This window comes from Channa argus, chromosome 4, assembly GCF_033026475.1.
Source record: "Channa argus isolate prfri chromosome 4, Channa argus male v1.0, whole genome shotgun sequence".
Taxonomy (NCBI): domain Eukaryota; kingdom Metazoa; phylum Chordata; class Actinopteri; order Anabantiformes; family Channidae; genus Channa; species Channa argus.
This window is the reverse complement of record NC_090200.1, coordinates 457929-483360: the sequence shown is the minus strand read 5'-3', so window position 1 is coordinate 483360 and position 25432 is coordinate 457929. Positions and strand designations below refer to the sequence as shown.

Sequence of the window (25432 nt, the reverse complement as noted above, 5' to 3'; positions counted from 1 at the left end):
GATGCATGATATCCAAAATGTTAATTCAAACCTTTTCTAACTATGTACTGTTGCAAAGAATGGATGTTGAAGACCCAAACCTGGGTGAGTCCTGCAAAACATTAAAGGAAACTAACAATGGGTGCATGTATGATGATAATGCTATGTAAAATGAAACTGGTACTAAAAATAGGAAACTAAGTGGTACACATGTAGAAGATAACTTAGCAGGATCACATACTGATAAACAGGAGGGAATGTTAGGGTTTGTTAATTGTTTCCAACATTAAATGTAATGTTTGCCTGTGTGTAATGTAATGTATGTTTGTGATGTGTCTATGTACTTATGATGTCATTAGTGACACCATGTAGCTTTGATAGTTTGCCTTTGATAGTTGCCTTTGTAATTTACAGTCTGTTGACAGTGGTCAAGGAAACAATGCAACGCTATATTATCATTATGTGATGAATTGCATTTTTCATTGGCCTATACTTATAAGGAGTTGTTTTTCTGCATTGAACTCTCTATCTGCTTTGATCTGTTTCCCAATAAATAGTGTGAACAAGGAAGAGCCCGGTGGAGTTGGCTGAGTTCGGGTGAAGTGTTAAGTCACTAAGACCCCGCCGGGCTCCCCTTGTGCAAGTAAAAGACAAAAGTTGACTCTTGTGTGTTATTTCACTGTTGTTGAACTGTATTTCCAGGTGTAATCAGCGCTGTTGTGGTTGTCAGAACCCAACATTCTCGAATCCTATGGTCTACGCGGGTACAAACGTCGATTAGCATATTAAGTGTCAGGAATCTCCCGAAAAAGAAAGCTTATCCTTTAATGATTCCAACAAACCCCAATAAAACCTTTCAACTAATGCGGCTGGTCCCATGAGCAGTCCGCCACTATAGTGTGAAATTCAATGGCGTATTAGGCAACACTTCCCCCTCCTTGCGTAAGTCTGGACAGTTCAAAAGATGTAGTGGCCCTGCAACCCCTCTCCCATTCTGCCGTTCCCCAAACTACCGCTCGTTCCGAAAGCAAAGATACAGCATAAGCCACGTGGGAGTGTTGTGGCATTATGGCATAACCCGAGGGTTGGTTTTAAACAAAGGGAAGGAAATACAGATGGGTATCTAAGACATACATGTAGATGAAGGCGAGTCATGGATATCAAGTGACATAAGCTGCTCACCTGATAAAAGGTCATGCTGTTGTCATATTGTTATTGTTATTCTCAGGTTATTTGAAGTAATGGAAATGTTAAAAATGTCATTAGGTTGAACAATGATTTTGCTGTTGTTTTTAATGTTTTTAATTATTCCCTGTAAGTGCTCACGTGATTGTGTTTCATCGTGATCAGATCACAGAATTAACATAACACTCGCAATACTAGCCAAGGTATTACTTGGTGTCATATCGAATCTGAAATCACTGGTATTGCCCGTCACTAGCAGGCAGAAGGAAGAGCACTTGTGCCCCATACACGGCACGACTCCAAGTGCCTCAAGCTGTTTAACAGGAAGCAATGACAGGACAGCTATTGCCTGTTTACAGATTCCTCTAGCAACAGAAATTGCTAAACTCAGCAACAATGCCCGGTCACCGTAATGGCTACTCCTATACACAGCACTTTCCCTCACGGTGCCGCCAAAATAACCCACTAGCCAGGCCGTTACAATATGTATAACAGATGGGACAACAGGGTGGCGGTTCGGAATAGGAGTGCACGGTGGAAGTGGCCGGGAGGCAGTAGGGAGTTCTGAGGGAGGACAAGAGACAGGGTAAGTAGTGGTAGAGACACAGGAACTTTCTAGGGACAATGGTTTTCTTACTAGTCTGGGTGTAGTACTGCAGCAGAAACCAGAGGGTGCAGGACAGCAGAAACCCAGGTAGAAGGACAACTGAAAGTGGCTGGAAATAGGGACAACACAGCTGTTACTTTTATAATCATTACTTACATAATGCACACAGTTCTCAGTCGGTATACAAAAGGTACAAAGTCCCTTACTGACTGGTGAGAAAACGGGCATCCTGGGGAACACTGCCACTGGGCAGGGATTCCAAACAAAGTGTCATACAGGACCAAATACAAACGCTCAGAGAGCAAACACGAAACTGGACTGGGCTGAAGACAAAGCCAACCAGGACATACAGTTCCCATTTCCATTGACTTCCAACTATTACATCAGAATAAGACTTTTGCAAAAAATGTCATGTTAGTAATTTATTCTTTTCCTAAATCGTTCAGCCTTTATTACAGTGTTTGTGTCTTGGCAAAGTACAGTCCATAACTTAGTCCCTTCCTAGCAAAGTGATTCAAGTCACAGCCAGTCATGTTGGACCATTCAACACTCACCAGCCAAACCAAAACCAAAACTATGTCTTTTAGACCAGTGATGTGCATCATTTTAATTTTGTAAAGGGCAAAACCGAGGATAATCAGTGTCGCATTTTCAATCTAGAAAGAATTAAAAGCAGCAAAGGACTAAAGTGAATTTAGATGTGGCATCCATCCTTTTTGGTGTATGATCCTCTAAAGCTAAAGAGTTTTTGTGTGAATTGTATTAGCGAGCATGCATCTTGTTTATCTTTGTATAAATTCAATAGGCTTTACTTTGGAAGTGACCCATTTCTGTCATTTGTACAGTGTTAATGTGTGGTGACACAGTAGAGATCAGAGAACTAGGTCTTAAAGAGGGACCTGTCAAATGAAAGTTCACAGTAAGTATTTAGTTATGAGTATTTGATCATTTTAAAACCATTTCAACTCTTCAGTTAGTCCTGCTGTTGTTCCAGAGTAACTCTGCAGCTTCTAGCCTCTATTCAGACTTTCAGACTGCTCATTTGAGTGCAGTTTGATGCATGGTCAGATTTTAAAATGGAGGCATTTTGCATTTCAGAGTGAATGAAGTGAGAGGAGAGACACCATTTAAGAGATATTGGACACATTTCTATAACTTAAAAAATCACCCAGCTCATTCTGGATAATTATGTCTTTCCAAACACAGTCAATCCATGTGGTGAACATTTCTGTAATTTTTCATAATGCAATATATATTGCAGGGGAAAATGAGTGTTTTTACAGTATCATACAGTCCAATTTTCACCGATTTTATGGTGTACTCAGGAGTGTTCACACAGATCCTTACAGAGGAGAGAGGACTGTACCAGGACAAGATTTTCTGCTTCATCCATCTGAGTGTTCAGGAGTTTCTGGCTGCTCTTCATGTCTATCTGACTTTCTTCAACTCTCGAGTCAATCTTCTGTCAGAAGGACAATCAACCTCCCAGAAGTCTAAGACTAAAAAAGACAATTTTCCAAAGATGCACTTCCACCAGAGGGCTGTTGATAAGGCCCCTCAAAGCCGAAATGGACACCTAGACTTGTTCCTACGCTTTCTCTTGGGTCTTTCACTGCAGACCAATCAGATTGTCCTACAAGGTCTGATGAGACAGACTGGAAAAAGCTCACAGGCCAATGAGGAAACAGTCCAGTACATCAAGAAGAAGATCAGTAAGAATCTGTCTGCAGAGAAAAGCATCAACCTGTTCCACTGTCTGAATGAACTGAATGATTGTTCTCTAGTGGAGCAGATCCAACAGTACCTGAGATCAGGAAGTCTCTCCTGGTCTCATGTTCAGTGGTCAGCGCTGCTCTTCATGTTAGTGTCATTAGGTAAAGAACTGGACATGCTTGACCCCAAGAAAAACTGTCCAGACCTTTCAGAGGATCTTCTGTTTGTGATGGGAGTGGTCAAAGTCTCCAAGAAAGTTGTGTGAGTACAACGATAAAGAGTAAATTTATTCATTAAATACACTGCTGCTGTAAACTTGATAAAAAAAAAAATAAGATAAATAACATAATTTATTACTTGTTTCCTTGTATTACACTGCATTTCCTTATTTGTCATCATTAAACTTGTCATTTCATACATCACTGTCTTTCAGACTGAGTGGCTGTAACCTCTCAGAGAGAAGCTGTGAAGCCCTGTCCTCATTTCTCACAGAGGAAGGTTGTGCTTCTCTGGCCTCAGCTCTGAGCTCCAACCCCTGCCATCTGAGAGAACTGGACCTGAGCTACAATCATCCAGGAGACTCAGGAGTGAAGCTGCTGCTGGATTGAAGGATCCACAGTGGAGACTGGACACTCTCAGGTATGAATACACCTGCTGCAGATACAGTGTCTGATAGAGGCGGAAGAGCTAGAAACATTTTTTCTGTCCCACTGTCATTCTGGTTTATATAATACCAACTCACCAATGTGTGCATGGACATAGACTTTGTATTGGAGTCCTTATCCTGGACTGATACGGACTCCATTTCCTTTAGTCTTTGCTGAATGTCCATCCCTACATACAAGCCTCCATTAGAACAGAAGAATCAAACAGTGTGTGTCTGAGAGCCATGTAATGTCCATGTGTGCATGATGACAGAGAACGTGCTGCTCTGACCCCCCTCCTCCTTTCAGGGTGGAGCCTGGTGGAAAACGATGGCTGAGACCAGGTCTGAGGAAGTGTAAGTGTGTTTTTAATGAGATTGATGGAAACAAAGCAGCAACATTCAACCATCTTCAAACTGTCACATCACTCATTCACATCATCAAAGTGTCAAGAAATGAACAGATGATGGATTAATAACTGCAGCTGTTTGTGTTTTGTTCTCTCCATCAGATTTCTGTCAACTCACAATCGATACAAACTCAGTGAATCGGAACGTACAACTGTATGACAACAACAGGAAGGTGACATTTGTGAAGGAGGATCAGTTATATCTTGATCATCCAGACAGATTTGATTCCTTGCATCAGCTCTGTGTAGTAATGTTCTGACTGGTCCTTGTTTCTGGGAGGTGGAGTGGAGCAGAGGGATTGATTTTTCAGTGAATTACAGATGAATCAGGAGAAAAGGAAACGGTGGAGGCAGCAATCAGTCCTGGAGTCTCATCTGCTATCATCTTAGTGTGTATAATGAACATTCTGTCAGGCAATATAGCAATGAAACATTCATCTCCTCATTGTCTGTCTCTGAAAGAGTAGCCGTGTATGTGGACTGTCCTGCTGGGATTCTGTCCTTCTACAGAGTCTCATCTGACAAACTGATCCACCTTCACACCTTCAACACCACATTCACTGGACCTCTGTATGCTGGGTTTGCAGCCTGGTGGGATGGTTCCTGGTTGTGTCTGTATCCAGTGTTTTAGGGACCACGGTCCAGTGTTGGACAGATGGTTCAGTCTGTACATGTCTGTCTCCTTCACTAAGATTCATGGATTAAATCAGTTTCTTGTAGAAACAGTTCTAAATGATTCATTGTAAACTTGTTCCTCTTACAGTTCTTTAAAGATGAAGCTTCCATCATTACAGGATCAACATGTTGCTGACTGCTCATCAAGTTTTTTCTGTATTTTATCTCCACTGACATTATCAGACGTTATTACAGTTTTGTCCAAAGACATCTGGAAACACATCTGTGTGTGAGCTGGTCAGAAACTGAGGTTGTACCTGTCAGAAAAAAAGCATGTGTTAACATCCAGCAGTTGTCGAGATTCAGACTCGTCATAATCAAACTGAGGAAAAACAGAGAAATAGTGAATCAGCTTGTTAAGTCCTGATCCAGAACAAAGATTCTAATGTCCACAAATGCCAGTTTATATTTTTGTAAATATTATATTTTACTTCTCTAACAAAGTTTATTTATTGTAGCTTTTTAAAATTAATAACTTTTAGAATTTTCTTTATTATTTACTTTTTCATAAGTCATTTGAAAATTAATTACACTTATTATTATTGTTATTATTATTAAGCTTTTTAGTAGTAGAATAAGTGGTTGTAGAGAGTTATACTGTGAGTGTGGAATAAAAGAGTTTGAAATTAAAATTGTTATTAGCTCATTTTAATTTGAGCTTTTTCCTGTTTTCACAATAAAAAAAACAATACCCTAACCTCTAACCCTGACCTCAATATTAAATACATAGAGGAATTATCACCTTTCTGACAGTTTCAGCCTAAAAACTGAGGAATTCTAACTTTGTAACAGTAGAATTCATGACAGAGCTGCTGTATTGGTTTGTATTAAATTACACAGGTGGTCATAATGTTATGCCTGATCAGTGTTTAGTGGCATACAAATGGTCAAACTCATACATATCATAGATAAAAATGATTAAACTGTAGACAACATAATTTCAGTTTTTTAATGGTTTATTTCATTATAATAGCTACTAATTTAAATGTTTCTGATGCTGTTGTCTGGTCCAGTGTCTCCCTCTCGTGGACATCATTATAAACTACAACAGAGCTACACTCACTAATACACATAAAAATATGTATTGTGGAATAAATACCGTATTTACACTTTTAACACATAGAAAACTAAACACTAGAAAACTTGTATACATTATTTAAAATAATAAAAATCGTAGTTTACTTTATAACTACTTATGTAAATGATAATAGATTAATTGTAGTTTAGTTGTAGTTCACCAGACATTACACCAGACAACAGCATCTGACTCATTAAAGTTGGTGAATATCCATCACTTTTTGTCTTATTTTCCTTATTTTCTGTTCATTTATTGAGGAGTAAGAAAAACATTATAGGACAAATGTTTTTATTTTAACAAATGGAGGTAAAATCTAAAGTAGTGAACATCAGTGCTTTATTTTGTCTAAATTAATACAGATTAAAATCAGGAAAAATAACGTAAAACGCTCAGTGACAGAAATGTTTCCAACAAACTGAAAGTTCCTGTGTGTCTGAACTTTATGACCCAAGTTTAGTTTTACAAAGCAAGAGCCTCATTTTTAGAAACTACTCTGTGTTTCAGTGATTATGACTCGGCAGATTTTTCTCATTAAACTTGGATTTATTGAAGTTTCAAAACTCACATAAGACAAGACATTTAAGTTCCCAGCAGCTTGTGAAGGCAGCACGAGTCCGGTTTACAACCAAACATCTGTATTTCCACCTTAAAACCAGTCAAACCCAGATTAGGACCTTTAAGTCTTTATGTGGACCTGACTGTTGGTTTCCTCACAGAAGTAGCAGTAACTTAGTAATAAACATCATCATCAGATCACGTTTGTTCAGGAATCACTAGTTAGCTACTGTTTTCTGACTACAACACAGATGTTCTCCCACTGCTGAGGATCAACCAACATTTCTGCTTACTACATTTCTATCCTTTCAACAACTTCTTCTTCTTCTTTGGGGTTTTCTGGCAGCCAGCATCCCATCTGTTGCATTGCTGCCATCTTCTGGTTTCTCTCTCCCTACATCTTCTATATTCTTCTCTTCTAGAGATCAGGTCTGTTCTATTGAAAAATGAATAACATCCTCTACATTGGTTATTTGGCTCCAATATGTCGTTTAGCCCGACACTTAACAGTCCTCGTCTTCTACAGTCACTCACCATGTCCTCTGTCTCTCTGAGTACTATTTAGATTAATGTGTCCTATTTGTAGTCTGCTCATTACCACATCCTCCTTTCTGTTTCCTCTTCTGTTCCTCGTGGACATTATTTTGGATGGAGAACATTTGTCTATACTTCTTATCACGCCGCCGCTGCTGCTGTGTGTTGATTTCTCCTCATACTGTGATGTTTCCTTCCACCTTTGAAAGTTTGTCGACAGCATGTGACAAACGTCACTTCCTATTTTCTAAAGTTTCGCCCCTGAAGAACCCCTCCCATCAGTTTCACTTCCTCTGATCGTCGCTCTGCAGGTTTTCTCCTCCATGTAAAGTAAGTGAGATTATTCTGAGTTTTCCTCTGTAATGACTCTGTGTTCCTGTTGTTAGTTTGTTCCACTAGAAACAGCACAAATCTGCTGCTCATCGGTTAAACTAACTCACAATCTGACGAACAACAACTAACGCCATTTTGTCTCCGAATAACAACAGACCGCGACTCACGTCCAGTTTCTTCTTTATAAGTTAGTAAGTTAATTTTATTTATAAAGAATCTTTCACGGATAAAATCACAAAGTCTTTTACAAAATGTGAAAAAGAGCAAAGAATACAGACAATAGAATTCAAATATAAATTAAAACACCTCTACAAGAAAGATGTAACCATAAGTGCCCAGTCAGCTAAAAGCTTGTCTGAAGAAAAGTGTCTTCACCTGTGTTATAGTTTTAATCCGGTTTTTATAGAGAAAATAAACTGAAATGTTGAGTGAAGAATTTTACTTTTATAAATTTGTTCTCGTTGAGAGTTTCTAGATTCTCCACCAGTTTCTTTGACTGAAGACTAAAAAGTGAATTTCCCTCTCTTATGGTCTCCTCTGTTTACCAGGATGTATGGCGGACGAGACTGTGCTGATTCTGGACCTGAACCCAGCTGTGTGTCCATGAAGAGTGACCAGTCAAATGATCGAGACATTGATTTTAAACAACATCAAGCCTCTGATGGAAAAAGGTAAAATGTGATGTTAGTGACCTCACAGATATAGAAACATGTCCGTGGAGATGATGTGATATTTCAGAGGGAGGATGATTGTTGTGTGGCTGAAAAGACCTGAAGAAATGTAGTTTAAAAGTAGAGGTGGGCTCTGATCCGTGTCCACAAACTTTGATTTCATTTTTCCTTCGTTTCACATCAAATCTTTTCATCATTTAATAATGTGGATGTGAACAAAGTCAACAAATGTAGGGAGAAAACTTGTTCCCTTTAGACAAACAGAACACTGAGAGAGCAGAGGGATGTACCTCTGTATTTAGACATGTTCAGTGGTTCCCCCTGTTTTCATAGATGAATGTGACATCAGCTTCCTGAAGACTCTTTTTAAACAGAGCTGAGTTTCAGCCTGTGAGTCCAGTTTCTAGTTTGTGAATGTGGGAAATTATCTTTCACATCAGACCAACTCCCTGCTGAGTTCTGACACATTGTTAGCAAAGCTCAGTGTAGAAATCATGAATGGAGCAGCCTCCTGTTCTCAGTCGCTGATCGTCACTGATTGTGCTTCAAACGTCAAACGTCAGCTCAGATCAGCTGTGATGAACCAACATTAACGCCAGGATTTAATGTGATGACAGGACAAATTTTCAACTTCCTATCAGGTTTGTTCTGTCTGCAGTCAGTGGAGACACAGACTTCAACACATCACTGCTCAGTGACTGAGTGTTTCTGTAGCTCCAACGTGAACAGAGTAAAACATCAGTTTCAGATTCTTCCAGTTGATATTTGATTTACTAAAGTCATCAGACTGTTAATGTTTCGGGGCAGTTGATAAAGGCAGTAGTCCACGGACCACGGGGTCAGTTGTTCGATCCCAGGTCCCGGGCTATATGTCAAAGTGTCTCTGAGCAAGACACTGAACCCCTAACAGCCCATTCCCATCACCAGCTGTGCAGTGCCGGTCCAAGTCGGTAGAAATTGGGGAGGGTCATGAAGGGCATCCAGCATAAAAACTCTGAAAAGTCAACGTGCAGGCAATGATACGCTGTGGCGACCCTGAATTCACGGGATGAGCCGAAAGGACAAAAAAAAAAAAGAAAATCAGACTGTCTATGTCTATTTGATTTGGCCTTCTGTTGCTGTGTGTACAGTATATGTACTTGTTCTACTAATATGTGTTGATCATCAGACATCAGCTCAGTTTGTTTTCAGACACTTTGTTAGAGCTTTTTCTATATTTATCCTCTGGTTTAAAGCTACAATAAACATCTTCTATGAAGCTAATGCTACATGAGACACCACTCTGCTCCACCCAGCCCTGCACATTCCTGCCCCACACTCTGCCCAGTCATTCAGCTGTTAGTCTTATGAAATAACAGTAAATGCTATAAAGATACTTAAATTCTGTGATTGGTCAGAACAATGAGGCTCATTCAAATGGTTTTAGAAGTGAATGTTTCTGCATTGCTGCCAGTGCTGTTGTCTGAGGGTTCAACATCTCCACAATAAGACGGATCAAGTTATGTAGCATGTTTCTATTAAAAAAACGTTAGAAAAACATGAAACTCGAACTTTAAGTAAAGTTGTGTCGTCAGTGGTGAAAACTGTTCACTAGGTGACAGGAAAACACAGGAAGTAGTAGTTTTAGTCCAGTTACACACTGTTCACTGTTCTGTTCAGATCCTGTTTTCTGCTGATTTATTTCGTTTTTAGAGAGAAATGAACTGATGGACTAAAATCCTTCAGAGTGAAGATCTTCACTTTTCACTGAGCTGTTTTTGTTAAAAATCTTCTGTGGCTGAAGGTTAAAAAGTGAATGTGCACCACTTTTATCATTTATCATAAGAAACTACTCTTCGTGTTTCTTTGTCTTAATAAGCTGCATGATTTCATAACAGGAGCTTTACACACTAAATCGTTGATAACTACCTGAGCTGTTCTACATTTAGTGTCATCTTGTTTTGGGTCTGTAGTTTCCATGGAAAAGCTTTGTAAATCTAGTAAATCTTAGCACTCTATAGTCAACTTAAAGCTCTGTTTTAGCTGGGGCTTCTCCTGCTTCCCCTGGAGCTCTCATTTTGCTGTTTCTCTCTGATGGGCTCTTATTTCATCACTAGATCTGAGCTGGAGTCAAGTAAACTTTCACTTTCTGCTGCTTTGGCAGAGGCCCACTGGATCAAGAGCTAACATCAGTGTTAGCGCAACTAGCTAAGCTATCTGCTAACTACTAGAAATACTAATAGGAACCAATGTCAGCAGCTGATGCAAATGAGAGATTTCTGCTTCATCAGGCTTGTTCTCACTAAACAGCAGCTCACAGACCTTCTCAAATGGCTGGTTATGAAGCTCATGTTCAAGTTTTACCTGCAGTCAGGATCAGGCTACATCCAGATTTCCAGTAAATGCTGCAGCTCATGATGTCATGTTGATGAACGGTTCTTTTTAACCACTTGTGGGTAGAAATGAAGAGATCAGAGTTCTGCTGTTCTGGTGTGTGAAAGCTGTGTGAAGACAAATCTACAGTGGAAAGTGACTTATTTACACTTCTGAGGCTGTGTGATGGTGTATTTTTCAGACTCCTGGAGACATTGCCCAATAGTTAAATACAACTGCAGTAGCTGTGTTCGAACCAGTGGAGGACAGTCAGTGTTTCTATTTGTTACACAATATGGAGAATGTGAGTACTTTGTACAAAAATGCAATAAGGGGACTGCATCCATAAGTCATCAGCTGGTTTTGGATCAAATGTCTCTGTCATTGTTGACAAGTTGATGTCCATGAGGAATGAGAAGGTGAGGACCTGACAGGCAGGATCTGTACTTGGTCTTTAATACATTAAGACGTGAAAATCCCTCTCACATGTAGCACTGTTCAAGGCAATATAAGGGACATCAGAGCAACCTTGTAGATGTTTGAGCAACTCTCTGAGTTGCTTGTCTTCACTATGTTGACCAAGTTAGACCCAGATGAAGCTGTTTTTCTTTAAGTGCATGTCTTAAAGTGGATTCCCTGTCTATAGACAAGCTTTCCTCATGTTTCTGAGGCTTGCTGCTAGATTTGTTGATCAAAATGTAAAAACTGATCACATGGTTCATATCTGTTTTCACACTCATCAATTAGACGTCTCACTACATCAGCCGTGTCCATGTCCTCATCTCTTTTCTGAACTTCACTGTCAAGCAGAAGTGTCAGCTGTCCAATAGCTATAGAAAACACTGAAAGCACTATGCAGGTATGTTTTAGGTCCCTGTTATCATAAGTGGTCACTGGAATTTGAATGGCAGGTAAAGCCTCCATGTTTTCTACAGAGTCTCCTATTTTTGGGCAGACCATCTAATATTGTGAAACTGTCCTAGCTTCACATAGACAATACCATCATTTTAAAATGTGTCCATTGGATCTTCTGTCAATAAAAGTTCAGCAGTTTGACAACTGAGCGACTAAATGTAAACTCCAATGTTGACTGGAGCTCCGTCTGTGAGACCACATTTCCCAATGTTCTAGATTCATTATCCTGACTGTTCTTGTCATCAAGTCACAAACATGTTCTTCTGTGCACCAGTTATGTGGACACCAGTATGTAACAACATGTCTGCAGAGGGGATTATCTGTTTACCTTCACTGACCTTTGTTGTTGTTCTGTTGCTGCAGCCTGTAATGTGACCATCAGTCACTGAGTCAGCTTTAAGTTTGATCACTACTTTGAACACTACTGTGTTTTTATTCATGCTGCTAGAAGGACTGAGGTGTCTGTGAATGTTGACATTCATATATCTGCTCAGTTTCATTTTCTAACACAAGAACAGTTTTTACCATGATCCATTATGGACTAAGTTGACAGGTTTTCATTGGTTAAAGACCCTGTTCACCTGGGGGCAGGAACCAGAGTGAGCAACGGCTTTTTCTACTTTATCTTAATTACTTAAGTACATTGTTTGGCTGTTTTCTGGGTCTTTTTTCTCACAGTCTGCAGTCAGTAGATGGATTTAATAGTGTTTTTAAATTCATGCTAGAATTACAAATGTAAGATCACACAATTCTGCTGTTTCTGAGTTTTGCTTTTACAAAGCAAATAAAATCCACTCAAGTCAAAATAATCCAAGAACCTCCTTTTCAGATGGTCTTGACTTTGTTGTTTGCTCTGCTTAACTCTGTACAATGACCTTACAGAGACTTTGTGGCGATATAATCAAAGAAGAGACCATATACAACTCTACCAAAGTTATGAACTTGTTGCAGAAATTGCTTTGCTGCACAGTTTTATAGGAGACAATAACAGATCAACCTGACAAGCAGGAAAACCAACACAGTACATTAAAAGCTGGTGATTCACAGTGGGATCAACATTACAAGCAGTTCTATTAAAGAGAAAATTATCTGATTCAGTAAAGTAAGAAATATTTACCTCGTGTCTCTGTGTGGACAGACATGAGAGCTCATTCTTCCTGGTTCCTCCACAGAGTGGACCAGCAGAGCTCAGAGGTTTCCAGTGGTCAGTCTGCCCAGCAGCATCAAAAACACCTGGACTCCATATTTATGGTCTGTACATGTACAACTACTACTTTTCTATCTGTTGTGTCCACAATATTGTCCATGCTGCACTTTTAGACCAGTGGATTTTCAGTCTGTCCAACATGGATCTGATGTTTAGCTCCATGGTTTTACTTGGATTGTGTCATTCATATAGTTTTCTGTTCCAGCTGCTGGAGGACAACATTGTCACTTTTGTGAAAAACGAACTTAGGAAGATCTGGAACAGTCTGAGTGCAGATTACCCAGAATGCTTAGATACTCAGAGGGAGGATGAGGAGGTGTTGGATGGTGAAGATGAAGTGCAGAGGAGGAGCAGCAGAGAGTCATTTCTGAAGATCACAGTGAACTTCCTGAGGAGAATGAAGCAGGAGGAGCTGGCTGACTGTCTGCAGAGCAGTAAGAAAATTTCTGTAAAGATTTAAGTTGATGGGAAAATTGGCAAATGGATAGAGAAAGGCATTTTCAAAAGTGAGTATGATAATTTATAATTTTTACTTATTACACAAATATTTCTATTTTTTTCAGAATCTTATGTGATTTGCCAACATAAACTCAAGTCTCGCCTGAAGCAGAAGTTCCAGTGTGTGTTTGAGGGCATCGCTAAAGCAGGAAACCCAACCCTTCTTAATCAGATCTACACAGAGCTCTACATCACAGAGGGAGGGACTGGAGAGGTCAATGATGAACATGAGGTCAGACAGATTGAAACAGCATCCAGGAAACCAGTCAGACCAGAAACAACAATCAGACATGAAGACATCTTTAAAGCTTCACCTGGAAGAGATGGACCAATCAGAAGAGTGATGACAAAGGGAGTGGCTGGCATTGGGAAATCAGTACTATCAAAGAAGTTCACTCTGGACTGGGCTGAAGACAAAGCCAACCAGGACATACAGTTCACATTTCCATTGATTTTCAGAGAGCTGAATGTGCTGAAAGAGAAAAAGTTAAGCTTGGTGGAACTTGTTCATCTCTTCTTTCCTGAAATCAAAGGAATCTACAGGTTTGAAGAATTCCAGGTTGTGTTCATCTTTGACGGTCTGGATGAGTGTCGACTTCCTCTGGACTTCCACAACAATGAGATCCTGACTGATGTGACAGAGTCCACCTCAGTGGATGTGCTGCTGACAAACCTCATCAGGGGGAACCTGCTTCCCTCTGCTCGCCTCTGGATAACCACACGACCTGCAGCAGCCAATCGATCCCTCCTGAGTGTGTCGACATGGTGACAGAGGTCAGAGGGTTCACTGACCCACAGAAGGAGGAGTACTTCAGGAAGAGATTCAGAGATGAGGAGCAGGCCAGCAGAATCATCTCCCACATCAAGACATCACGAAGCCTCCACATCATGTGCCACATCCCAGTCTTCTGCTGGATCACTGCTACAGTTCTGGCGGATGAGTTGAAAACCAGAGAGGGAGGAGAGCTGCCCAAGACCCTGACTGAGATGTACATCCACTTCCTGGAGGTTCATCTAAAACTAAAGAACATCAAGTATGATGGAGGAGCTGAGACAGATCAACACTGGAGTCCAGATAACAAGAAGATGATTGAGTCTCTGGGAAAACTGGCTTTTGAACAGCTGCAGAAAGGAAACCTGATCTTCTATGAATCAGACCTGACCGAGTGTGGCATCGATATCAGAGCAGCCTCAGTGAACTCAGGAGTGTTCACACAGATCTTTAAAGAGAAAAGAGGACTGTACCAGGACAAGGTGTTCTGCTTCGTCCATCTGACTGTTCAGGAGTTTCTGGCTGCTCTTCAAGTCCATCTGACATTCTTCAACTCTGGAGTCAATCTGCTCTCAAATAAAGAATCAACCTTCCTGACATATGAAGACAGTGACTGTAATAAAGACTCAGAATCAGACTGCGATAGTGACCATGACTGTGACTCTGATTCCGAGTGTCTAGAGACTCATTTCTACCACAGTGCTGTAGATGTGGCGTTACAGTGTCCAAATGGACACCTGGACTTGTTTCTCCGCTTTCTCCTGGGATTTTCACTGCAAAAACACCTGCAAGGTCTGCTGAGACAGACAGGACGTAGGTCAGAGACCAATGAGAAAACAGTCCAGTACATCAAGAAGAAGATCGGTGAGAATTTGTCCACAGAGAAAAGCATCAACCTGTTCCACTGTCTGAATGAACTGAATGATTGTTCTCTAGTGAAGGAGATTCAACGGTACTTGAGATCAGGTAGTCTGTCCACAAAGAAACTGTCTCCTGCTCAGTGGTCAGCACTGGTCTTCATCTTACTGTCATCAGACAAATATCTGGACGTGTTTGACCTGAAGAAATATTGTGCTTCAGAAGAGGCTCTTCTGAGGCTGCTGCCTGTAGTCAAAGCTTCTGAGAAAGTTCTGTAAGTAGACATATCAAACATATGCTTAAATCGCTTACATTAATATAATAAAAATGCTACTATTGTAATGGTTGACATAAATAATGAACTCGTGAATCGTGTCTTTTCTTTTTCATTTTCAGACTGATTGGCTGTAACCTCTCAGAGAGAAGCTGTGAGGCTCTGTCCTCAGTTCTCAGCTCCCAGTCCTCTAGTTTGAGAGAACTGGACCTGAGTAACAACAACCTGCAGGATTTAGGAGTGAAATTACTCTCTGATGGACTGAAGAGTCCACACTGTCAACTGGAGACTCTCAGGTCAGATCAAGTTACTGTTTGTCCTAAATGAGTTAAGAAAATTAACATTACGTCTCAGTACCACAAACAAGCTCAGCCATGATTTGCTTTTGTGTTGTTCAGTTGATGACTTACATTTCTGTTCAATAATATTAAACTGTTGTATTTTTAAGAAGGGTATCAGACAATCCTGTGACAAAATTACATAATACCAAATTTAGTCAAACCTCACAGGTAAGCATCTATATAGAGATGATTTATTCGGGTACATAGAGTTTTTTTTTTCTATATTCAGTCCAGATTTAAGATGTAGGTATAAATTTCTATGTGAGTTGCATGAAAACTTTTGTTTTCTATCTGTTTCAATATAATGAAAACATTTTCATTATAATGAAATTTTGACATTTTCAGTTCATTATTTCCTCTCCAGACTGAGTCTCTGTAACCTCTCAGAGAGAAGCTGTGCCGTTCTGTCTTCAGTTCTCATCTCCCAGTCCTCTAGTCTGAGAGAACTGGACCTGAGTAACAATAACCTGCAGGATTCAGGAGTGAAATTACTCTCTGATGGGCTGAAGACTCCACACTGTCAACTGGAGACTCTCAGGTTTTTTTTCTTTCATTCTTTTTTTCCTGTTAGCTTTTTTGGGGGGGGGGTTTCTGTATACAACTCAAGGTTCTAAGGACAGAAGGTGTCATTATGGAACAAATTATAAAACTTATTTAGGCAAAACTTCACCTTAACATTATATGATGTTGGTTTGATTTTATAGTATTAATAGTTTTTTTAAATGTGATGTGAAACATTTTGAATTACAAATTCTATATAAATTAAATTAACTTGACAAGTTACCAGCTGATTTGCACAACATCAGCATCAACATTGGATCTACAGTGACTGTCCCCACTAAATCGGCCAAAAATCTGGGGGTCATCATCGACGACCAACTGAGCTTTAAGGACCACATCTCCTCAGTCTCTAGGGCAGCAGATTTGCTCTCTACAACATCAGGAAGATCAGACCCTACATCACGGAATATACAACCCAACTCATTGTACAGGCGCTGGGCACATCTCGTCTTGATTACTGCAACGCTTTGTTGATGGGGTTACCGATGTCCACAATAAAACCCTTGCAGATGATCCAAAATGCGGCAGATCGCCTAATTTTTAATCAGCCAAAAAAGACTCATGTCACACCACTTTTTAGATCTCTACACTGGCTTCCTGTTGCTGCTCGCATCAGGTTCAAAGCTCTGTCTCTTGCTTACAGGGTTGTTAACTCGACAGCTCCCGCTTACCTCAACTCACTCATTCAAGTCTACAATCCTTCCTGCCCGCTGCGGGCGAACGACGTCTGGTGGTCCCAGCACCGCACAGAAGACACCAAGCAAAACTGTTTAGCGCAATGATCCCACGATGGTGGAATGAGCTACCAAACGCTGCACGCTCAGCTGACTCTCTCCCAATAAAAAAACTGCTGAAAACAGAACTCTTCCGCATCTTCCTATGCACTTAAATCTATACAAAAAAATAAATAAATAAATTATTTTCTGCTCTTTCTCGCACTTGCATCTCGAAAACTGAACACTTTTCTGATAGGACTTTGCTTTGATGTTTTCTCCTCGACATAGATTTTTGCTGCCTTGTACCTCACTTGTAAGTCGCTTTAGATAAAAGCGTCTGCTAAATGACTAAATGTAAATGTAAGTGAATAAAAAGTTAACTTGTGTTTTGTTGTACTAATGTTCAGCAACGCAGACTATAACTGTCCATCAGGAGAATGGAAAAACACACCAAGTGTTAACAGATGGTTCCTGTGTTGTGTTGTGTCTGCAGACTGTCAGGTTGTTGGATCACAGTGAAAGGTTGTGCTTCTCTGGCCTCATCTTTGATCTCCAACCCCTCCCATCTGAGAGAACTGGACCTGAGCTACAATCATCCAGGAGACTCAGGAGTGAAGCTGCTGTCTGCTGGTCTGAAGGATCCACGTTGGAGACTGGACACGCTCAGGTATGGAGACACCTGCTGCAGATACAGTGTCTGATAGAGGAGAAACAGCTGGAAACGTTTTGCTCTCTGTTGATCACAGATCTACATAGAGGTTCTTTACCTTCAACAAAGAAAAGAACAGTTTTCCTTTAATTATTATTTCAGTACAGTGTCTTGAAAAAGTATTCATATTTGTTAAAATTGTCCTCGTCATGTCATAAATGATAAATCTTCTTTTCCTTTTGGCTGTTCCCTTTCAGGTGTCTCCATCTAACTCTGTCCTCTGCATCCTCTTCTCTCACATAAACTAACTTCATGTCCTCCCTCACTACATCCATAAATCTCCTCTTTGGTCTTCCTCTAGACCTCCTGCCTGGCAGCTCCAACATCAGCATCCTTCTACAGATATATTCACAGTTTTCTCCTCTGAACATATCCAAACCACCTCAATCTGTCCTCTCTGACTTTATCTCCAAACCATCTAACATGAGCTGTCCCTCTGATGTCCTCATTCCTGATCCTGTCCATCCTCGTCACTCCCAAAGAGAACCTCAACATCTTAAGCTCTGCTACCTCCAGCTCTGCCTCCTGTCTTTTCTTCAGTGCCGCTGTCTCTAAGCCGAACAACATCGCTGGTCTCTCCACCGTCTTGAACATCTTTCCTTTCATTCTCGCTGATACTCTTTTGTCACACAACACACCTGACACTTTTCTCCACCCGTTCCAACCTGCCTGCACTCGTCTCTTCACCTCTTTTCCACACTCACCGTTGCTCTGAACCCTTGACCCTAAGTACTTAAAGTCCTGCACTTTCTTCACCTCTGCTCCCTGTAACCTCACCGTTCTACCTGGGTCCCTCTCATTGACACACATGTATTCTGTCTTGCTGCGGCTAAGCTTCATTCCTCTGTTTTCCAGAGCAGACCTCCACCTCCTCCACCTGCTCTCTGCTCTCACTACAAATCACAATGTCATCTGCAAACATCATAGTCCAGGGAGATTCTTGTCTAACCTCATCTGTCAGTCTGTCCATCACCAGAGCAAAAAAGAAGGGGCTCAGAGCTGATCCTTGATGCAGACCCACCTCCACCTTGAACTCCTCTGTCACACCTACAGCACCTCACCACTGTCTTACAGCTCTCATACATGTCCTGCACCACTCTAACATACTTCTCTGCCACTCCAGACGTCCTCATACAATACCACAGCTCCTCTCTATGCACCCTGTCATACGCTTTCTCTAAATCTACGAAGACACAATGCAACTCCCTATGACCTTCTCTGTACTTCTCCATCAGCATCCTCAAAGCAAATACTGCATCTGTTGGACTCTTTCTAGGCATGAAACCATATTGCTGCTCACAAATGTTCACCTCTGCCCTTAGCCGAGCTTCCACTACTCTTTCCCACAACTTCATTGTTTGTTTGTCAGCTTTATTCCTCTGTAGTTGCCACAGCTCTGCACATCTCCCTTGTTCGTAAAAATGGGCACCAGTACACTTCTCCTCCAGCCCTCAGCATCCTCTCACTCTCCAAGATCTTGTTAAACAAACTAGTCAGAAACTCTACTGCCACCTCTCCTAGACACTTCCATACCTCCACAGGTATCTCATCAGGACCAACTGCCTTTCCACTCTTCATCCTTTCAACGCCCTCCTCACTTCACTCTTACTAATCTTTGCTACTTCCTGCTCCACACCAGTCACCTCTTCTACTCTTCGTTCCCTTTCATTTTCCTCGTTCATCAACTCTTCAAAGTTCTCCTTCCATCTTCCCATCACACTCCTGGCACCTGTCAATACATTTCCATCCTTATCTTTAATCACACTAACCTGCTGCACATCCTTCCCATCACTATCTCTTTGTCTGGCCAACCTGTACAAATCCACCTTCTCCCTCTTTGGTGTCCAACCTAGCATACAAGTCCTCATATGCTCTTTGTTTGGCCTTTGCCACCTCTACCTTCACCTTATGCTGTATCTCCCTGTACTCCTGTCTACTCTCTTCAGTTCTCTCAGTGTCCCACTTCTTCTTAGCTAACCTCTTTCTCTGTATACACTCCTGAACTTCCTCGTTCCACCACCAAGTCTCCTTGTCCGCTTTCCTCTTTCCAGATGACACACCGAGTACCCTCCTACCTGTCTCCCTGATCAGATTAGCTGTAGTGGTCCAGTCATCTAGAAGCACCTCAAAACCACCTAGAGTCTGTCTCAGCTCCTCCCTGAAAACTACACTACATTCTTCCTTTTTCAACTTCCTGCACTTCATCCTCTGCCCTGCCTTAGTCCTCTTCATCTTCCTCACCACCAGCATCATTTTAAACACCACCATCCTGTGTTGTCTGGCTACACTCTCCCCTACCAATGCTTTACAATCACTGTCTACACAAGATGTAGTCCACCTGAGTGCTTCTAAACCTGTGCTCTTATTTGTCACCCTATGTTCCTGCCTCTTTCCATCCTCTTTGCAAATCAAACCTGCCCATCACATTCTCATCACCTCTGTTTCCTTCACCTACATGTCCATTGAAATCTGCACCAATCACCACTCTCTCACTTCTGGAGATGCTCTGCATCACTTCATCGAACTCACTCCAGAATTTCTCCTTCTGTTCTAACTGGCATCCTACCTGTGGGGCATAACCACTCACAACAGACTCATCAACCTGTCTGATACTCTCTTCACCTTTAGAACATTCCTCACAAACTCCTCTTTCAGTATAACTCCTACTCCATCTCTCTTCCTATCTTACCCTTGGTAGAACAAGTTGAACCCTGCTCCTAAGCTTCTAGCCTTGCTACATTTCCACCTGGTCTCCTGGACACACAGTATATCCACCTTCCTTCTCTGCATCATGTCAACCAACTCTCTGTCCTTCCTTGTCATAGTCCCAACATTGGACGTCCCTACTGTCAGTCCTATATTCTTAGTTTTCCTCTTCTCTCTCTGCCTACGAACACACCTTCCTCCTCTCCTTTTTCGACAAACAGCAGCCCAATTTTTAAACGGTACCCTGTAGGTCAACAGCACCTACCTACGATCATTGTTAACCCGGGCCACAACCGGGTATGGAAATCAGAGTCTGTGTGAAAGTCACGGTTCGCATGTTTATTTGGCATGTGTTTTATGTCAGATACCCTTCATGACACACCCTCTGCGTTTATCTAGACTTGGGACTGACACAGGAAGACAGTGGCTTTTTGCATTTTCCTCAATGCACTGATGTGCTTCTTTAATCCTACGGACAACGTCGTCACCAAATAATCTGAATGAACTTGCCTTTGGCTCAAACCAGCCTTCCTGATCGCCATTCAATATCCTCTTCAGATTTACTCTTATGGAGTGATTATTTAACTGAGGTATTTATATCACAAACTTTTCAGACTTTGCAAAGAATTCTTTATCGCCGCGAGACTTTCATTTTTCCACATTAGCTGGATCGATTTCTTCTTTTTGTTTGCTGAGTAGTGTTTGAACCGTGCAGAGAAGGTTTCTTACTAATATAGAGGTGATCTTACTAGAATCTGATGGTCCAGCAAGTACTTCACTCCGGAGATCATTGTATGACAAATACTGAACATTTATTGTATTTGCTTCTCAATTTAGCTGATGAAGGACCAATTGTACATACAAGTTTAAGAACAGCAATCAACCCACAGAACCCGTTTGTCAAAGTATGACCGAATCAACAGAAATCAATAGAAGAAACCATGTGCCTCCACAGCTACACACTGAACCTTTCACTTCTACCTTTGCTCCAGTTACCGTGTCACGTCTGCTCCCTTCAGTAGCTGAGCTGAGCCGCCCCCCTTGTAACAAAACCTTTGCCATGCATTGTTCCCTTGACCACGGGTCAACAAACTAATAAGTAAACTACAAAGGCAACATCAAAGCCAAATGACATCATCAGTACTCCTAGACGTAACACAATACACAAGAGTACACAACAGACAGATTCTCTCACCTGAGCTGTTAATCTCTGCAGCTCCTTGGACTTCATGATGTTGTTTGTTCTCTACGGAACAGATTGAATTACATACAGGTGGACTGCTAATTGGGTGACTTCTGAAGACAGTTGGATCCACTGGATTTTAGTAAGGGGTGTCAGAGTAAAAGGAGCTGAATACAAATACCACACTTTTCAGATGTTGATTTGTAAAAAGAAAAATGTATAATCATTTATCATTTGCTTTCCACTTAATCAATTATGCACCACTTTCTGCTGGTCTATCACATAAAATCCCAACATGCTAATTTGAGTTGACCAATATTCTCATCAAATATGCTCAAAAATGATTTTTTTTGTAATAAATTTACAACAATTTGATTAAAGAAAACCAACAAAATAGTCTTTTTAAACTTTCATTGCAGTGTTTGCCTGCTCCTCTTGGACTTGTCTCCAGTTTGCTGTTTCCTCTGGTGTCACATTTGTTTGGGTGATGACAGAGTGAGACTGAAAGCAAATGTCTGACACCAAAACTGATCTGAACTAGTAAAATCTTTTGCCTATGTCCCCTCCCTGCTGTATCAGTCCAAGATAAGGACTCCAGTTCCTTTAGTATTTGCTGAATGTCCATCCCTACATACAAGCCTCCATTAGAACAGAAGAATCAAACAGTTTGTGTCTGAGAGCCATGTAATGTCCATGTGTGTATGCTGACAGAGAATGTGCTGCTCTGACCCCCCTCCTCCTTTCAGGGTGGAGCCTGGTGGAGAACAACGGTTGAGACCAGGTCTGAGGAAGTGTAAGTGTGTTTTTAATGAGATTGATGGAAACAAAGCAGCAACATTCAACCATCTTCAAACTGTCACATCACTCATTCACATCATCAAAGTGTCAAAAAATGAACAGATGATGGATTAATAACTGCAGCTGTTTGTGTCTTGTTCTCTCCATCAGATTTCTGTCAACTCACAATTGACACAAACACAGTGAACAAGAAACTACAACTGTCTCACAACAACAGGGAGGTGACACATGTGAAGGAGGAGCAGTCATATACTGATCATCAGGATAGATTTGTCTACTGGCCTCAGCTGCTGTTTAGTAATGTTCTGACTGGTCGCTGTTACTGGGAGGTGGAGTGGAGAGGAAGTGTTGATATATCAGTGAGTTACAAAGGAATCAGAAGGGAAGGAGACAGAGAAGACTGTAGGTTTGGAAGAAACATCCAGTCTTGGAGTCTGGAGTGCTATAATGATTGTTACTATTTTTGTCACAACAAAGAAAAAACACTCATCTCCTCGTCCTCAGTCTCTAACAGAGTAGCAGTGTATGTGGACTGTCCTGCTGGGACTCTGTCCTTCTACAGAGTCTCCTCTGATGAACTGATCCACCTCCACACCTTCAACACCACATTCACTGAACCTCTGTATGCTGGGCTTGGGCTATGGTATTGTTCCAAAGGTTCCTCAGTTTCTCTGAGGGACCTAGAAAGATCCAGATTTCCCTATATAATGAATTTGATGTTTAGGAGGGGTCATTTTAAAAGGAGGTGAATACAAATACCACACTTTTCAGATGTTGATTTGTAAAAAGAAAAATGTATAATCATTTATCATTTGCTTTCCACTTCATCAATTATGCACCACTTTGTGCTGGTCTATCAAAAAAAATCCCAATAAAATACATTTACACTTTTTTTTGTAACAACATGACGTGGAAAAGTACTTTAATCTACACTGATAATGACAGTTCACTCTATATTTGGCTTTTCTTACATAGTTAAACACAAATTATTGGTTTAGTTTAACACCTGAGAGGACATACTGATGGACATATGATTTTAATAACATCCACACTTGAGCTTCTAGAAAAACGTATCCGTAGACTGACAGATTTGTCAGTTATTGCTGAAATCTTAACATGCTAATTTGAGTTGACCAATATTCTCATCAAATATGCTCAAAAATGATTTTTTTTGTAATAAATTTACAACAATTTGATTAAAGAAAACCAACAAAATAGTCTTTTTAAACTTTCATTGCAGTGTTTGCAGAGCTGCTCCTCTTGGATTTGTCTCCAGTTTGCTGTTTCCTCTGGTGTCACATTTGTTTGGGTGATGACAGTATCACTCCCTCCAGGAAAGACACAACACCGAAGCTCTTTGAAACTGATGGATTTATTCCCTCTTAATTAGCGCTTGTTGCTCTTGCTTTAGGTACTGTATATCCACCGTCGAACTATTAAACATATAAAACATCACATAGACAAATCACGTTGTACACGTAGTGGATAACGTAAACATCAAATACGTAAATAAAATGTAAAACGGGATGCAAACTTATTACACATACCTCGCTGGCTGCACATCCAGGAGAGAATGAATTAAAATAAATATAACAAAACAAAAACAACTTATGAAACTCAACACATCACGTAAGACACCATAACTTCAGCTCTTTAAATTACCGCTCCACATGTTCTTCTTTACCGAGCACTTGTCTTAAAAGGTGTCCGTATGCAACAAAGAGAAAACCTATAGTTCCTACGTAAACAATTAAATAAATCACACAAACATTTAAATAACATGTAAACAACATAGAAAAATTACATAAATAATATTTATGGCATTTAAAGACAGAGTGAGACTGAAAGCAAATGTCTGACACCAAAACTGATCTGAACTAGTAAAATCTTTTGCCTATGTCCCCTCCCTGCTGTATCAGTCCAAGATAAGGACTCCAGTTCCTTTAGTATTTGCTGAATGTCCATCCCTACATACAAGCCTCCATTAGAACAGAAGAATCAAACAGTGTGTGTCTGAGAGCCATGTAATATCCATGTGTGTATGCTGACAGAGAATGTGCTGCTCTGACCCCCCCCCTCCTTTCAGGGTGGGGCTTGGTGGAGAACAACGGTTGAGACCAGGTCTGAGGAAGTGTAAGTGTGTTTTTAATGAGATTGATGGAAACAAAACAGCAACATTCAACCATCTTCAAACTGTCACATCACTCATTCACATCATCAAAGTGTCAAGTAACGAACAGATGATGGATTAATAGCTGCAGCAGTTTGTGTCTTGTTCTCTCCATCAGATTTCTGTCAACTCACAATTGACACAAACACAGTGAACAGGAAACTACAACTGTCTGACAACAACAGGGAGGTGACACATGTGAAGGAGGAGCAGTCATATACTGATCATCAGGATAGATTTGTCTACTGGCCTCAACTGCTGTGTAGTAATGTTCTGACTGGTCGCTGTTACTGGGAGGTAGAGTGGAGAGGAAGTGTTGATATATCAGTGAGTTACAAAGGAATCAGAAGGGAAGGAGACAGAGAAGACTGTAAGTTTGGAAGAAACATCCAGTCTTGGAGTCTGAGTGCTATAATGATTGTTACTATTTTTGTCACAACAAAGAAAAAACACTCATCTCCTCGTCCTCAGTCTCTAACAGAGTAGCAGTGTATGTGGACTGTCCTGCTGGGACTCTGTCCTTCTACAGAGTCTCCTCTGATGAACTGATCCACCTCCACACCTTCAACACCACATTCACTGGACCTCTGTATGCTGGGTTTGCAGCCTGGTGGGATGGTTCCTGGTTGTGTCTGTGTCCAGTGTTTTAGGGACCACGGTCCAGTGTTGGACAGATGGATTTCACAATTTAATCAGTTTCTGGTTTAAATGATTCCTTGTAAACTTGTTTTTCTTCCAGTCTTTTAAAGATGAAGCTTCCATCATTACAGGATCAGCATGTTGCTGACTGCTCATCAGACAGAAAGTCTTTTTCTGTCTTTTGTGCACGCTCGTAAGGCTGTGCAATTGTTCAACAAGTGCTGGTTTCATCCTTAAATAGGGGCCACCTGATTCACACCTGTTTTTTCACAAAATTGATGACCTCAGTGATTGAATGCCAGACTGCTATTTTTTTGAACACACCCCTTTCAACTAATTGCCCAATTGCA

The 25432-nt window shown here is 40.8% G+C and overlaps 1 protein-coding gene and 1 pseudogene across 1 annotated transcript; both read left to right on the top strand.

Annotated features, from left to right (window-relative positions):
* The first annotated feature begins 2629 nt into the window (after positions 1 to 2629).
* LOC137125531 (protein NLRC3-like) lies at positions 2630 to 4478 on the top strand. Its single transcript, XM_067501142.1, has 2 exons — positions 2630 to 3745; positions 3918 to 4478. Exons 1-2 carry the CDS (start codon positions 3015 to 3017, stop codon positions 4090 to 4092), a joined length of 906 nt encoding a protein of 301 aa, XP_067357243.1. The 5' UTR covers positions 2630 to 3014; the 3' UTR covers positions 4093 to 4478.
* Positions 4479 to 7570: 3092 nt separating this feature from the next.
* LOC137125478 (NLR family CARD domain-containing protein 3-like) lies at positions 7571 to 23661 on the top strand (annotated as a pseudogene).
* The last annotated feature ends 1771 nt before the right edge of the window (positions 23662 to 25432 follow it).